Source organism: Acipenser ruthenus, chromosome 31 (assembly GCF_902713425.1).
Source record: "Acipenser ruthenus chromosome 31, fAciRut3.2 maternal haplotype, whole genome shotgun sequence".
Taxonomy (NCBI): domain Eukaryota; kingdom Metazoa; phylum Chordata; class Actinopteri; order Acipenseriformes; family Acipenseridae; genus Acipenser; species Acipenser ruthenus.
Window position 1 is genome coordinate 10,787,109 of NC_081219.1, and position 18,106 is coordinate 10,805,214.

Genomic DNA, 18,106 nt, shown 5'->3' on the forward strand with positions numbered 1-18,106 from the left:
ATGTTCGTAGCTTTAATTGTCTCTTCACAGTTAGCTGCGGTAACTTCTCCACAGAACTTCTTGAACACAGCTTGATTCCACAGCTGGCTGCTTTTGAATTATTTTTATGTAAGTCGTCATGCACTTGAAGGTGTAATCCAAAACATATACTTGACTCTAAGTTATGCATAACCAATTGGATCACCATGTGTCAGAAAGTTGTGATACAATTTCAATGCATTTTGGCACACTATAGCTTTAAGTCATCTTTGTGCTTTAAGTTTTACAGTTGAACTGGAACTATAAATTTCTTTTATAGTACGCACAGCAGGGTAGAGGTCTTCTCCATGTATCTACATATTGTTAAATATTTAAAAACTCTTGTAAAGAATGTCCTTAACACACAAAACAATCTCAATCAGCTAAAAAGGAAGAGGCAACCTCTCAATAAATGATCTTAAACAATTACAGACAGTGTTGGTGTTCATATGTATAGAAATGAAACAGGAAGCAGCCCAGGAGTGCCACTGTTCAACATTAATAAAATAAAAATGGATTAATCTCAAAGGAGAATACTCAGAGTTAATTGACTTAAAGTGCTGTAGCATGAAGTATTAAGTAAGTCAGAGACAAACTTTGTATTAAAGGACAAATCTTCCGGGACTCCATAATTGCGGAATGCCCTGGGTTTAGCCTCCCTGTCTTTCATGAATATGTAATTATACATGACACTGTTTAAATTGTGTATTTGGCATATACAATCTTTCCTAGCTTCAGCTGCAGAATGCTCTCTCAATGGCTTTTTGTTTTGATGAACCACCCAGTGGCCTTTGAGATCATAATACCAGTTATATCACTTTCCTTTGTTTTGGCAAATGTCGTTTAAATGAAATGCGCTAAAGCATTGCGAGTCACCAATCAAGCTAGTTGATTAACATTTTAAAGAGCAAATTACAATTTATTTAACAGGTGCCTTATCCAAGGCGACTTTCAGAGACTAAGGAGTGTGAACTATGCATCGGCTGCACAGTCACTTACAACAACGTCTCACCCGAAAGACGGAGCACAAGGAAGTTAAGTGACTTGCTCAAGGTCACGCAGTGAGTCAGTGAGTGACCCGGGATTTGAACCGGGGACCTCCTGGTAACAAACCCTTTTTGTATTACAAAAGGAACTGGCTGGCAAGAATGCATAAATAAATGTTCTTAAACAGTGATGTTGTATACTGTAGCACTCTGCTTGCTAATGCTTTCCAAAAGAACATCACACAGTGTAGAATTACTTAATTATACATTACATCTATACACGAGGAACAAGGAAATACAACAATGCATGTTATGTTAGACATAGAAAAATGCCAGCCATCTAAGTTATGAGCGGCATTTAACAGAACAATTAGATTCATCTACATTATTGGAACATTATGCACTTGTTCGTTTATCTTACTAGAGATTTTAACTGAGAGTCAATTAGTTGACTGTCATCAGGGAGAAGGAATTAATAAAGCGTGGTGCAACATGATACAGTATTTGGCATCTCAATTTGACTTTAGGGATTTTTGTAATTTGGAATTTACTAATGTAAGTCTTTCACAGTTGAAATGTGTAAGAACCAATGATAGATTGTGAAATTGTGCATTTAAAAGAAGCAAATGTATTTTGAATATTAATGTGATAATCTCTTTAGTGTTATCCTGGTTTTTTTTTTTAACTATCCAAAACCAAAACTACAAATGTACATTCAGTATAGTTTGAATTTCCAGACCAGTGCTTTAAAATAAATTGCAGATTATGCACAGTGAAAACATCTAGGCAATAATATATTTTACGTGGCTTTCTCCGGTTATTGATCACCTACTTCTTCTCTTTCCCCTGGAAAGACCCTAAAGATCTCCCTCCTCCTCCTCCTCCCCGAGAGATTCCTATCTATTCTTTTCCTATTAGTTATTAATCTTCGCTCATTTTATTGTTCACACACATTGTCCTAAAAATACATTTCCATAAAAGAGTCATTTCCAGTCTTTCCAGCTCGTAAACCTCAGATATGCAGCTCTCGGCTTACAGATTCTGTGCAGCAGTCTCGTTCCCAGCAGTATCCTCCTTGTAGACGTGTGTATATATATATACGATCTTATCTTTGTTACGGTTAAGACATTGGGTGAACTCATATCAACACATTGTTTCCTCTATGGGCTCTGGGAATACAGATTCATTTCAGTGCTGCATGTGCGCCCCTTGCCTTTTAGCCACATTAATTAAATAACAGAGAGCTGGTGTTGCCGTCCCTCTATTGAAGAATCCCAGTTTTGTTTGTCTAGATGGGATCCAGACTGCAGTTGTGTGTATGGCCCCCTTCCTGTCTAATGTTCCAAAGAGAAGACAACTCCACATACATCTGTCTCTAAATCTGTTGTTACCTAATGTTCTGTTCCAGTCAAGGTCAAGATTAGTCTAGGTGAAGATGACAGGATGGCACATTTGAATTGAATTAACTTTGTGTGAACCTGTACCTTTGCTTGGGGAAATACAATTTAAAAAATCCTCCTCTTTGATTCCTTTTTGGCACAGAGCCACTGTCACCTTTGGGGCTTCACATTAAAAACAGTGCAGTTGACGCTCTGAGGAACTGAGCGGTGATGCATTGCCTAGTTATTTCATTATGCGTGAATGAAAGTTCATTTGATTTGGGTAGAATAAAGCAAAGAAAGAAAGGAAACACTAAAGACTCTTAAGTTTAGTTGTGTCCGGACACGTGGAGATTTTGAAGGTATTTGAAATCTGCCTGGACAAGCGCTTGAGTATCAGTCAGGTGGCTTGTGTGGTGGAGGAACAGAATCTTATGGAATGACACTGAACGGGGTCGGTCTGTGCTGTATTACAGTGTGCAAAGACCGGATGGGTTTACATGTTCTGACAGCAGTAAAAGATAAGAAACACCTGCCAGAACATTGACAAAAGGGTTTGCAGGCACTGATTGGACGTGGCAAGTCTGTAAGTTACCATGGACACCATGATCTAATTCTTTAAGGGCAGTCTTTTCTCTAGAAACCACAGGGAGATGCAGCATTTATATATGATAGAATATATGTGCAGCTTAATAAATTAATCTTGTGAGAGACAGACTTCTATGTCACCGTTATTAAAGCACCCCATTAGGATAACAGTTTGCCAGATGGGTTGCTCAAGCAATATAAATCTATTGAGACTCGGCATACAAACTGCTGCGGGTCCCGTAAGCTGTTGAGTGCTATAGAGGGAGATTCAGACATTCCAGTTCTAACACAGCTGCTCTAGTTAGCTAAGGGACTTTAATGAAAGATTTTCTGATGTTCGGGTGTTTACTAAGATTGAGGGAGGTGAATTACGAATGCAGGAGTTTATATATCATTATTCCAAGCTATTGGGATGCTGTCTGCTCTATGCCTCGGGGAAACTAGCAGTATCCTACATTGAACTGAAGAAGATGAATTTACCTTAAGAGTCCCACAGGAGGTGTTGATTAAAACAAACTGTAGTTTCTATATTTACTTTGCTTGCCTCAGTATTTCGAGGACAGATGGAGCAGGGGACCATCAAAGCAACCTAGTTTGCAGAAAACTGAACTGTTCTAAATGTGAGGAATATACCGGGGTTATTCAGAAATTGTGCTAACTTAAAATACGTTGGAAAGGATCTTATTCGATAGTGAGTTCACTAAAAGAGGCAGCTGGATGAAATGCACTTGATTTTTCAATGATATACCCTTGTTCACAGGTAAAGTGACCTCCCTTGATTTGTACAGTAATAATTCCAGAATCAGATAGTGGATGAGCAGACTCCTGTAACCCTCTAGACCAGACTGACTCACTCATGCACACAAAGGCACACCTAGGCTTTACAGTAACAGTAGATTAAGTTGCATACCAAGATGCAATAGTCATTACAAAAGACGGCTCAAATATTCAGTCTGATACTCGCAATTCACAGTATGCATAAAATAAGCAGCTTCCTCAATCCTGTAGAATACGGTAAGTCACTGGAAGGAAGTATTACCCTTACTGTAATCTGTTTTGTGGCCAGGAGCTCTGAACATGACAAAGAAATTATTAACTTACTCCTACTTGACAAATGGCAAAAGGATTACATGTATGGCAAAAGGATTTTGATTCAAAACGCAGTCAATGAAAATGACTATTTCTTTATTCAAAATTGAATTAATTTCACGTTCAAAGTACACACCAGTGAAGATAAATATGCAAATAAGCTAGAATAAAATGTTAAACGAATGTGTATTTCTGATGCAAAAGAATCTATCAGCTTTGACTCAAGGAAAAAGCAGCAACATATACTGTACGCTTGGTTCAAAGGGTTGAAACTGTGGTCTGCACCTGGCTTATCTCATTGTTTTAGATGCTTTTCATCATATATCCCCCTGTATCATATAGTCACTCCACTGTTCATCTCCATATTCATAACCATGCTGAAAACACGTGGTGAACAGTCATTTCTAATACAGCACACCTTCGCTATAACGCCCTTCATTATAACGAACCTTCAGCTATAATGAACCTGAACCCTGGACCCCAAATTAAAAAAAACAAAAAACATGTTCATATAAACACACACTGTCAACATCCCGGTCTGTACGCACGGGATGCCACCTCCACAGTGAAGTCAACTCTTTTGTCTTAATAAAAATCATGCGCTGTGTAACTGCCTCCGAACTGAAAATCATTTTATGTTGCAACAAATCTGGAAACTATATTGATCGTTTGAAAAAAGCAGTAACGCAGGCATATCTCTGTTGTGAATATAGGTCGTCAAAAAGCACTCTGTTTTTTGGCTTGTTCAGCAACCATGCAGCAAAGCAAAACTGATTAAAGAAAGAAAAACAACAACAAAAAAAAAACTTGATAATCTGATGTCGGGTTGATTTGGAATAAAAACTCAGTTTGGGATTCTTGCATGTTGGATTAAGATTTGCTGCACTTTGAAACGATTCATGTCAGATTGAATTTGAATACAAATTCGGGATTTTTTTTTGTACTATTATTTATTATTTGTTTATTTAGCAGACGCCTTTATCCAAGGCAACTTACAGAGACTAGGGTGTGTGAACTATGCATCAGCTGCAGAGTCACTTACAACTACGTCTCACCTGAAAGACGGAGCACAAGGAGGTTAAGTGACTTGCTCAGGGTCACACAATGAGTCAGTGGCTGAGGTGGGATTTGAACAGGGGACCTCCTGGTTACAAGCCCATTTCTTTAACCACTGGCCCACACAGCCTCCTTACTGCGCTTTGTTCTTTAATGAATAGGATAAAGCAAAGGCAGAATACTGCATACATGAGAGGAACAGGTACATGCGATTCTACTTGTAGTCACAATCTCATCTCATTAACTTACTCCAGCAGTTTATCATTCATTTTGATTGTCTTTTCTCTATAACAAACCCCTCTATGTAGTGAACAAAAGGCTGGGACCCAAACAGGTTTGTTGTGGCGCAGGTGTACTGTAATTATACAGCATGCCACCCAAAGCTTTCATTTTCAGCTTGTATTGGCTCTCCAACTTCAAACCTTGGTGGATTTCTGTGTTTACTTTCATAAAAAACAACCTTCGTTTACAGAGTTGCTGTTTTTTTTTTTTTTTTTAAATGTTGGAATAGAATGGTGTTGTACAATCTAACAGTGGCCTTGGCTGAAATATTAGCTATACAGTCTGTGTGTACTGAAGCAAAACTGAAGCCTTCCTAGCAGTGCAAATCAACTCTGCTCCAAGGATGCACGCACAGTGAAGACATTTTCATCACTCCACAGAATTGTTGCTGTAAAATGTTGTGGTTTTATTATATTTCATTAATAATTAAAAATGAAAGATTAATCATCCAAAAAAAAAGGGTTAAACCAGATAAATCCACGTCTGCCCCAGTACTAATAAAAAACCTGTCCAACTTTCAGTTATTTTTTATTAACTCATTTTTTTTTTTTTTTTTACACTGACATGCTGTTACAGCCTGCTGAAAACTCCCCACAAACTGTGCAAAATATAATCAGGTCGTTTTTCAAATGTCAGGGTTGGCAGTCTGTGTTTTTATATAATTTATATCATTGTGATTTGCTACAGCAGCAAGATCCAGATTTATTGAACTCTTTGAGAGGCCCATTGAAGCGAATAAGTTACAAGGGTCGTTTTGTCATTTTATTTTATTCTTGTCAAGACGTACAGCCTATAGATGGTCAGATCAGCTCACAGAAGTGTTGCATTCAGAAGGCTGAACAATGGGGCCAAGAAATAGAAAAACTACTCCAACGCATCAAGGGGACTCCACAGTCTTCACACCATTTGCATTCTTTATTGTTGCAAAAGCCCAAAGCCATCCGTATTCAGACCGTGCTATGATTTTGTTAAAGGTCACATAAAAACTCCTTTCTCTCAATGTCTCCATATATAGTTTTTGAAGTATGTTAGTTTTGCACCCCCTAATGTTTAACTGCATAGCGGCAATGCCTTCTTGTCTTTATTTATTTTCCAGAGGGTAACATCTTGCCCTTTCAAAGAGATGCTCCCCTTTTTCTCCCCATTTCTAATCTGTGTCGTGGCACCAGCCCCCAGTGACATGGTTGACACTGCAGCTTTGCAAAAATGCAAAACTTCATATCTGTAGAATAAGTGACTCAAGATTAGCGCCCCAGAAGGCCAGGGTTTCCTGTCTGTCTTACCACTGTGCCAAAGGGACCCTCTGCATTTCTTGTGTCTTCTGGTTTGGCCTCAGGGGAAACGTTTCTGCATGTGTTGTGTATCTTTAGCCTTTTTCAAAAACTATCCGGTTGCCCATATTGGCGTGTTTTTCGGTTTTTATTTTTTTCCATTTCTTAAGAATAATCTTAAAGATATTGCTCTATTGGAAATTCATCCTTGTGTGTGTGTGTGTGTGTGTGTGTGTGTGTGTTTCTGCATTTTGTAAAACTACATAACTTGGGTATCTCTTTACCAAAATAACAGCAAAAAGGATTTTTCCTGGTCTTGAATTTAAACTTTAACATGGCACTAGTAGTCTTGGAATGTCTATTGATCTTAGCATCAGAGGAATTCTACACATTCCCAGGGCTTTTAACCTTGAGCGTGACACTATGAAGCTCCAAAGACCCTCCTCATTACCATTATATTAAGAGTGTCTTTGTGAGCAACACCTCCTGATTGTTATATTGCATCTTAAATTTGACAGTAATTGGATTTCTTATCATAGAGTGATAGCTATGGTTGTTTTTTGTTACAAAAATAATAGTATGAAAATGATATTTTTGACATGGGGTTTATAATTGGGATAGAGTCTGCAGCCCTCCAGTTGATGTGAGAGTCTTATAATAACACATACTGTCTGATACTTGACCAGATGCACAAGTGAATGTCTGAGCTCAAGAACACAGATCCCTTTTGATGAAGCTGTGCTGTCTTTCAACAACGACCGCTGTACTTCCCCATCACTTTAAATGAATGACAGACCAGGCATTCTTTGTTTCTTACCTTCTCTTTTTGGCATAACCTCACTCATTTTAAGGTGCTGGAATCCAGTCCTCTAGCCTCGTAAGACAGCCAGCGTGAGCATTTCTGTTAACAGACTGAATGAATGCAGAGCGCTTCCTGCTTGTTAAAAGGCTTCTTCGTTTAAGCACGCTGATGTGCTCCGGCCTCTAATGCTGCCTAGTTCTTTGCAGTGAAGCGTCATGCACATCATGACCAGCTGTTGTGATGGGAATGTGAAAGAACAGGGATCCCAGCACGGCGATGCACTGAAAAAATATGACATCTTGTCCCAGTGGAAGATTTTTTCTTGCTTCTCCACTTTTCTTTTTGGCTGTCCAAATGTGGAGACGTTTTATATATTGGTATGTGGAACTAAGGCAAGATAAGTTTACAACTTTAGCTATAATTATAAGAAAGGCTTTTTTGTTTTATAGGATTTGTTCTCTGCCCCAGCTTTCTATAAGAAGTGATAATACACCTTGGTATAATACAAAAAAAGTATGTTGTCAATTCACATAGACGAAAACGTTATCTTCATACAAGACCGAACCTACCGAACTTCAGGAACGGGTTACAGCAAACCAGCAGTATAAGGTCGGGCATTGAAACTCCTTTTATTAGTGAATGCAATGTTATACAGTAATGCTCTGGCAAGGGCAGATGTTAAATCTTACCAGATGTTTCACATGCCCTGGGAAAGTCTCTTTGATTTGCAGGTTAAAGCTGTATTCCATTACAGATGAGATCTGTTGCATCAAAGATCATTTCAATTTCTTGGAACTGTAGAGAACCCTCGACTGAACCTTTATGAAAACCAGTGGATTAGCTGTTTCCTTTAACATGACAAATATTTGTTTAATCATGGTTTAGATTCCCAGTTCTCAGAGCAATTCGGTCAGTTTGCACTGAGGAAGCTCTGGGATGTTTAGCTGGATTAGACGGAGGGATCTTTTGCCATCTGTTTTTAAATGAATGGCCGTGTCAGAAAGTGGGTTAATGCTGGAGTGATGGCTTCTTTTTTTTTTTTTTTTTTTTTTTTTTTTGTAAAGACTTGAGAAGGTAAACTCAGTTCTGCTTCAGTAAATACAGTAAGTCAGCAGACCAGCCATTTAAATTGTTTAAGAACTGTGGAGTGAGTTGATCTTTTCCTATTCCTTCCACTGTTTTTTTGTTTAGTTTAATGTATTCATTTGAGTTTAATCCATTCATTTGTTTTACTTATTTACTGTACTGATTGATTTTAATGTATTTATTTATTTATTTATACAGAGATAAATTATTATTATTATTATTTGTTTATTTAGCAGACGCCTTTATCCAAGGCAACTTAGAGACTAGGCTGTGTGAACTATGCATCAGCTGCAGAGTCACTTACAACAACGTCTCACCCGAAAGACGGAGCACAAGGAGGTTAAGTGACTTGCTCAGGGTCACACAATGAGTCAGTGGCTGAGGTGGGATTTGAACCGGGGACCTCCTGGTTACAAGCCCTTTTCTTTAACCACTGGACCACACAGCCTCCTCTGTGTGGAAATGCAAATACATTGTTACTATACAATGTACTCGTCCAATGTTAATATAAAATACAGTACACATTAATTAAATGTGTTGTTATCTGTGCAATTGAGGTTTCCACAGAAAGTGTAATTACAGTTTTACAGCTAGCAGCTCTTTGCTCTGTTATGTTTTGAAAATGCTTTTCGGCAGTGTGACAGATGGCTTTGTGCGGTGTCTGGGTGGTGACGTCACGGACCAGCAAATAAAACAATAACAAAGTTTGTACGGGAAAAATTGAGCTGCTGCGCTCGTATTTAATAAGCAAACTAAATAAACAGTGTAAACAAAAAGAACAGACACAAAGCAAAGGGGCACTCTGGCCAAAAAAAAAAACACAAACCTAAACAAGTATATTCTCGATTTATACCAACTATTCTTTCCAATCATCTAGACTAACGTCTCGCCTCTGACACTCTCCACCTTCTGAGTGGGTCTTTTATATTCGTGGCTGGAGCCTTAATGACCTATTAATAAATTACCTTATTAAGGCTCCAGCCACATTCCCACGAGAGTTCTATGGAAGGGGTTTTAACCCCATCCCCACCACTACATATTACAAGACCGGCTTTTCGTCGGCCTCAAACAGCAAACCAAAAAGACGGACGGTGCTCAACCGCCCGCACATAAAACACAATAATGATAACTAACGAATACATACATGAATAATAAAATACACACAAGGGGTGGGCACACTGCCACAGGCAGCCATTAAAGGAGCGGTCAATTTAGCCACATCCAGGGTCAGACCAGTTTATTCTCCTTTTGAGATGCACCTTATGTTAAGGTTTCCCCTTTAAGCGGCTGTTCTATGATACCAAATTGAATCTCTTGTTCTTTCTGGTGTATCATGAATTAAACTGATTTGAGTAAGTGCTCTTCATACAGTAATTCTGTTCTTGCTTGACTATAGTGTTTCAAATACTCAGGTATCAGGCGCCAAGTTTACAAGCCTTTTTCTAATTCTGCCATACAGCCTGTGCTATTAATAAATCACTCTGCTGCTTCATTGGGACTGATGCTACTGCACACTTTATCCTCCTAATATAGCTTTCTGCTCTAACGCTTTCTTTGAAATAAGCCTACTATGTACTCTTGGCTTTGCAAGGATCTTTGATGAAGTGTTCATATTGATACAAGGCTGCTGTGTATTATATCTACTTCATAAAGCTTTCTGACACTGAAATTAGGCTACTATTACATCCCTCTTGCAAAGCTCTCTGCTCTCAGACATCGTCTTTGATATGCAATGCTGCCACAGCTTAATAGCAATAAATTCTATATGACATGTAGACTTGGGGTAAAGAAGAAAAAAAAAACATGACGAGCATTGCAACAAAGGGACGCAGAGTATCTGGACAAGATTTCTGTCTGCTTGCTGCCTGATCTGACATACGTTTATATCTGTCGCTTAAGGGAAACTTGGGATTGTCTTCTTTTAAGATAAGATTGTAGTGACTTAGAACCAAAGTGATGTACAGTAGACTGGGTAAAACGTGGGACTGCTCTTCTGTTGCAGTTTTACTCTGAACATAATAAGACGCACACACCTCCCAGGCCTGTGACATCTATGAAATGTCTTAAGGCTTGTTTAGGCTTGGAGGAAAGCCTGAAATGGCTTTAACTGCTATGCAACAGGTGAGCTATATTTTGCTCTGCTATAGTTAAATGCAACATAGGCGCCAGTGGTTATGAATGATAGTAATATCCCATTATTATTATTATTATTTATTTCTTAGCAGACACCCTTATCCAGGGTGGCTTACAATTGCTACAAAATATCACAGTACAAAGTATCACATTACAGAATATCACATTACAGAATATCATATTACAGATAAGAGCAGTTATAAAGTACAGTAAAATCAGTAGCAAATAAGATCAAATTCAAATAAGAGTAAAATAAAGAATACAGTAAATACATTTAAGAGTACATTTCGACTAAGAGCAGTTAACTTATAGTAAAAATAGTTGCTTATACGAGTAAAGTCCAGTAAGAGCACGTAGTAAGTATGTTAAATGGATGAAAATGATTTCAAATAAGAGCAATTACAAAAAAAAAACAGGAATACAGATACCTATAAGAGTAAAATAAAATACAAGATACAGGAAGTAGTTCTAGTTAAGAGCAGTAGTAGAATATGGAAAGGTATGGAGCAGTTCAGTGCAAGTACAAGCTGGTGCAAGTACTGGTACAATTGGGCACCATATAGTCCAGTATAGTCGAGAGTTGTGAGGTTTACAGATGCTGTCTGAATATATAGGTATCCAATAGGAATAAACCTTGTTCCTAAAGAAGGGTGGGGTTGCGGTTAGGCGAGATACATGACATTAATATCCTGGTGGTATTGCTTTTCTGCTTTAAAATGCCCCTAATCCGCAGTGGGCACTTTATTGAGTCTGTAAAGATATATATATATATATATATATATATATATATATATATATATATATATATATATATATATATATATATTTTTACTCCCAGTAAAGGATGACCAAGCCTGCTATGCTATAGAAACACAAATCCATGATCCTCCATTGCCATTGAAATTAACAGTAACATTTCCAAACCAGTCTGTTATAATCTGTGTTTTTGGCGTCTTCATGAAAAACGTGCCTTCCCCTACTTTGGCACTTGTTCAACTCATGCAAAATGCAGTTATGTTCAGCGCTTGACATGATGTAGGGCAGTGCCAGCGGCAGATAGTGTCATTCTCCCAGGACCATTCAGCTCTGCACAAATGATTGGGATCATGAGGGATCAAGACTGTCGACATCCCCCAGCTTTAGTGATGCTATTGCCTAATAACGCACTGCTGCGTATGCTGGGGAGAACAGACCTAGCAAAATGGTGATTGAATGCAATCCTATAAAAACCCCATCATAATAATTTGAGCACCAAGGATTGGTATGCATATTGTGCTCCTGCAACAAAATGTATCAGGATACAAGGATGTCTCCACCCACTGCTATATAGGACAGAAGCCACCTAAACATAGTCGAAATTTCAAATCAAGATTGTTCTCACCACCCACCAGAATGTTGTTCAGTTGCCTAAGCAGGCCAAAGCGGATGGGTGGAACTACGTCACAACATTGACCAATCAAGTGACAAGTGGGCGTAAGCATTTAATCCACATCTGAGGTGAGCAGGTTTCTCTGTGCTTTAATATTCTCGTGTGTATATTTGTTTTATTTTTGTAACAAAAGGCTCTAAAGAATCGTTAAGATTGTCAGAAGCAAAGCAATGTCAACCATCCTTTTGGTTTTGTAAACAAATGACCTTCACCTCAAGTCTTGCTGGGAAAGAACCGCAAAAATCCATTGAAAACTTGCATTGCATGGAAACAGATCAACTTGGATACTATAAATGGGGGTTCAGGAGCAGCTCGGTTTGGCGGTCATGAGGTATACGTTGCATGTCAAGGTGCTGCACTGTGTCTTCTGTTGGGGTCATGATAGGACCCCGCTTGTCTGTTTTTTAGTTTTTTAAATGCAATAATTGCTCTGATGGTATGGCAGGTTGCACCATCGTCTTGCACAATGTGGCGTGATTAAGCAATGCTGCTTTGGTTAAATCACTGCTATAAATCAATAATAACTAGCAGCCCTTAGTTAACATCATTGGCAGTTTTGTCACCATGCCAAATGCTTGCCCACGTCGTTGTTTCCCCAGGCTTGACAGTTGACTGTAAGGATAATTAATCAAAAGCCTTTCTCCATAGCCCCTGCTGTGAATGTGTAGTCCCGGGGCTCTGTCAATCACCAAATGGGTGTTCATATTCTCGTGACATATTTGTAAATATTTCACAGGAGAGACCTTGTCTTTGTAGACAGACAGAAATTAATTAATAAACAGTATTTACGTATTTATTCCAATAAAAAAAAAAAAAACATTTAAAACCTATTTAGTGTGTCCATGTCTTCTGTGCTACATTTTATTATACATGACAGGAGTCTCAAACTTTATGAAGGCACCTGGAAATAATTGTTCATGCTGTAGAAATAATAAAAAGGTTATTGTAGCCATGTAGATCTTGGCACTCGGCACTTTATCAGTATTTTATAGCAATCAGTCTATAATGTGTCACATCAAGTTCGGTTTTATTACAATGACAGTCATTTTAAGTAGGGATTAATGTAGTTGAGCGCCAAAGCTGAATTACTTAAATGTCATGTGGTAGGTAGTGTTTTATCATGCTGGTGCATTGTAACAGGTGGAATTGCTGAATTGAACCTTTTACAAAAGCACACATGTTCTTGGGCACTATCCAGCAGCTAGGTTTGTGTTTGGTGTAATTATCCATCCTGCGTCAGAAAAAAAAATGAGTTGAGTGAATATCATGCGTCAGTTTATTGATGTTCAAGTAGATCAAGGCTTGGTGGGTCCAACTGCCAGCTATGACAGTTAGTACTGTATTTCCATAGTATTAATTAAACATTGTTTAGGAAAACCTTTTTTTATCAACACAAATCACTGGAGTGTTTGTGAGAAACTGAAATACAAATGTGTTTTTTTTATATTATACCATGTTGTGACAGAGACAGAATGATTGTTGGTGACAAATCTCCTTCCAGGCCTGTGAGGGCGCTTTGTAAAGGGAACAGAGTGCCCTGGATTGGATGGCCAGACAATTCATTACCATCATTTCACCAGTACTTTTGTTGTTTGTCCTTGTCTTGCGCACTGCATCACCCCTACACCTGCGCACTGCAAACCACTTTGCCACACATGTCTACAACATCACCACACTTAAACAGTCTTCTGGGTGTGCTTGAAGCCAAAACCTGAAAGCCACACCCTACCGAATTTGTGATAAGAATTTAGTCTAAACCAGTAACATTTTTACATAGTTTGGTCTGGTTTTTTTCATGTTGTGTTTGCAATGAAGTAGGCTTGTTGTCGATACAAAGCTACCAGTGTGCAGAGTTACTTCATCGTTCTTCACCACGTTTCAGTATCTGGACTTCTGTTCCTCTCCCCCTGATAGGCTGTGGGAGTGTGATGTGAGGTCAGAAGCCGATCAGCTGGCAGGTCAACGAGATCACAGTAGCAGCGAGGACACGGCTTAAGGATGTTCTCACCTTGGAATCCAGGGTCAACTCCAATTCTAAAAAATCTCAAGGGTTTATCTCTTCATTCTGATAGAAAAAGCTACTGGTATCAGTCAGTGCGTAGCTTTAAGAAATTGCAAGACATTCTTTCAATTTTCAGTTTTCTCCACAGTACTTTTATTCAGGGTTAGCATTGTCATTTTCCTAATGAGAGTTTATCTCTCAGAATTACATTCAGGGATTATCATACACATGGGATCATGTCTTGCGTCTCTTGTAGTTTCTATTTCAAGCACTTTTGAAGCATGGATTACTTCAATGTTTGCTATTTGCCTGAGAAGTAAAATAAAATGACAGCCCCAAGATTGAACTAGGGATGGGAATTTCAAACATTTAAATGTATAAACTCTAAAGCAGCATATTATTGTAAGTCCTGATGGAATGAAATTCTAAAGATTTGATTTTTACAGTTGTTCTTTGTATCAATATTTTTTAATATAAATTACATATGACACTTCTGGCAAACACTTCTGCCTGTATATTTGTTTTAATGTTACATTCTTAAAATATTCTCTGTGGATGAGTTGTGCATGCCAGACTATACTTTTCAAAAAAAACTGTATGGAACTGCCTGTGGGAAGAAAAACATCCTTTATCCCCGGTCAGGGAAAGCATGAGTGGTGCATTACCACCTGCAGAGTTTCTTCATGCCACATTAGAGGAGTGAAGTGAATCATTGCTAAACATCTAAGATCAATTTGGTGTGGTGATTGACTGTGAGATGATTTCACAGCTATCAGGAGACTCTGTCTAGCTCGGTGCTTGAGGTTTACAGTCCACAGACATAACATCTTCAAATGATTCCTTTTTTTAATTTGAGGCGGGAGTCCACTATGAAGACATGAGATTGACAGTAAAAAGATCAAGCCTTTTCTGTCTGCTTAACAGGCTTAACCTGGTTATGCTTGAGGCTTCCTACTGTGTTGCGCTGTCGCGCCACTACTGTGATCAGAATTTACATCTGAAGGGGATCCCCGAGGGCTCGCCTGGTAAAAAGCCTGATTCACACGGGACTAAAAGTCATGTGTCCTCAAAGTTGGTTGAAAGCAGAGGACGTCTAGTAACCTCCCGGGCGTGGATTCCCTTTCATCAAGGAAAGTCAGTAAATTTGAAATATAATGCGATGTTGTGGCCACAGAAGGCGCTTTTGTGCATGATTTGTAAATAGTGAAATGTGTGTTTCGTTGTACCTTCTTTTCCAAAGGCTAGAATAACCATTTCGTCCCTTGAGTGATATGTATTTGCATACTTCGCTTCAAATGCACCGTTCAAGATTTTTTTAAGAGTCTGCAATTATGTTTTGTATTTTCGCCTGTCCCCAATTTGTTTCTGCCCAATCGTTGCGTTTTACTGAACTGTAGAATCTCAGGACATATCATACCAATTGTAATATTGTATTATTGTAAAGGCTGGTGTTGCTTTGAGGCGAATACCCCGGAAATGCTGTATCAATTCTAACATAACTCTGAAACGATCGATTCGCGCGGGAGTAAAAAGACACAGGACGTCTGAGTTTGACATTTTACAGAAGGTCCTGAGGTCCTGTAAAACAGTTGGAGGACCTCCTGAGGAAATGATCTGAGATGAAAAGAAATGGACGGTTTGCACGGGACTACATTTCACCGCTGTCTGTAAAACTTCGGAATCCACCTGTCTGTTGATTTTTAGTCCCTTGCGAATTGGGCTAGACAGATGAAGGAGCGGAGGTTCGCGTCCTGGTTGTGTGAAGTCGCCTGTCTTGCTGGGGATTTTGGAGGGAGTCCCACATTGGCTTTGGCTCTTCTGCGGGTTAGGGACTGTTTCTCCGGTCTGAGCTCGGGCGGACACCTGCAGGGCTGGCCTTTGTCTCGAGTTTATGGGTGTAGACGAGGAAGCTGGCTCGCTGGACGCCCACTGAACCTTCAGTTCTCCTGAGCTGTGTGGGAAATTGCTATGGTGATGGGGAAAAAATGATTGGACATTCTATTCTTTTATTTACCTCTGACCACAACAGTGCTTTTATTCCATTTTCATGCTGATTGAGTTAAAAAATCTGTTCTGTGTAAATTAGGTAGTAAAGTGACATGATTCAATCTTTCCATATTGAGTTAGTGTAGAGTTTCGTTCCAGTATTACAGTGGGTTATGAATCAATGTATGCATTGTTTGTTTATTTATTTATTTTTCTACACAAACTACACAGAATGATGATGCAGTAAGGTAACTATTGTTCCAGTGAAATGGACTGTGTCTCAGATCTGAAGTTTTGAGTGGAACTTTTTTTTTTCTAAACGTCAATTCTGGTCTTTGTTGAAAGAGTTCAGCATTCACTAAAAGTGCACCAATTCAACAATTTACAATGAACTGCAAGTCCATGCAAGCAGGCAAGATGGAGTTTGCAGCAATACGTGAAACAACAAATTATTAATGAACAATCTGCAGCACAAGTACCAAAGTAACAGAGGCAGAAATATGAAACCACACCCAATACAAGACCAGAGTTCAGGGGAGCAGCACAAAGGGTGATGTACAGTATTGGTTGGTGCTATATCTGTTTGTTGTGTTGACTTGAAACTTGGAAGGTATAGCGGCTTCCAATAGGGAATTTGTTTAGTGATCTTGATGTTGACCTCCAATCCAAAAGGCTGTCTGGAAACCGCCTTGGAGGGATCTTCTCGATCTCACAGTTACTCTGAAACCATTCATGAAGTTCTTTCCTTTTTTTAACGATGACTGTGGTGCTGATGCAAAGGTGGTGGACATGTGGCCATATTTAATTTTTTATTTGGCAGTTGGGGTCAATTCCATTTTCAGTTCCTTTTATAAATTAATTCACAATTCCAATCCTAATTCCCGTTTTAATCAATCCCAACACATCATTGATCTGTTACATTGAGCGTCTCACAGTGGCAACACGTTATTTAAATTGAAGTCACTGTTAGTCAATTAAAATTGGCTTTTAAATGAAAGCAGTTGAACAATCACAACAGTTATTATGTCTCTAAAATATGAATTCCAGTTCCTTCAAAGGAATAGGAATTGGAACTGGAATTGGGAATTGATTTTAAAAAGGAATTGGAATGGATTCCAGCCCTAGTGAGCTGCACTGTATGTGTGTATGTGAACTGTGTATGTGTGCACTATATGTGTGTATGTGAACATTATGTGCGTATGTGTGCACTGTATGTAATCTTTTACATGTTTTCTTTCACAGTTCCTATGCCTGAAGAATATCCGAACCTTTCTTAAGGTCTGCCATGATAAATTTGGACTACGCAACAGTGAGCTCTTTGACCCCTTTGACCTTTTTGACGTCCGGGATTTCGGCAAGGTAAGAAGCAAAGGTTTGACTTCATTATTCCCCTCCATGTTGTGGTAACGTGGTGCAGCTTGGGGGTTTGCAATGCCTGTCAGCAGTGAGTCAGATATTAACAAGCTAATGGGGACCTTTGCTCATTTTGAGAAGACAACTTGCACACAGGAAACACATTGCAAGACTGAGTGAAAATAAATCACTTAAAAACTTTCACCATGATTAGTCTAAACTTTTAGGATGAAGAGAAGACTGGTTCAATTTTAATTGACATTTAGCTCAAAATGCAGGAATTCAAAGAAATTATAAATGCTTCAGTGCGCTTTGGAATGGTGTCGGTAATTGGCAGTGGCTGTGCATACAATACAAAATAACTGCTTTCAGTATTCCTTCAAGGTTGAATAAACCAACATAATGGACATAATTGTAAACTGCCACGTCATTAGATTGTGCAGTGGGCATCTAACCAGAATAGTTTGAATGCAGCTTTTAGCACAAAATGATATTGTTACACCTAATGTTTAAATCACTGGAGGAGGTTGCATTGCTTGCAAGATGGGTAAAACAAGAGCGATCATATACTGAAGTCAGCAAGACCGAAGAATATTAACTCCTTCTACACTTCATTAATATCTTTTGACACTTCGTCAATGGCTTA

At 38.8% G+C, this 18,106-nt stretch overlaps 1 protein-coding gene across 2 annotated transcripts in view; it reads left to right on the forward strand.

Moving 5' to 3' along the window:
• LOC117396942 (guanine nucleotide exchange factor VAV2) overlaps positions 1-18,106 on the forward strand; it is a 157,117-nt gene that overhangs the window by 28,536 nt on the left and 110,475 nt on the right. For both annotated transcript variants that reach the window (XM_059005559.1, XM_059005560.1), the window contains exon 2: positions 17,350-17,466. In XM_059005559.1, the coding sequence (XP_058861542.1) occupies positions 17,350-17,466 (117 nt within the window). The remainder of the gene's footprint in view (positions 1-17,349; positions 17,467-18,106) is intronic.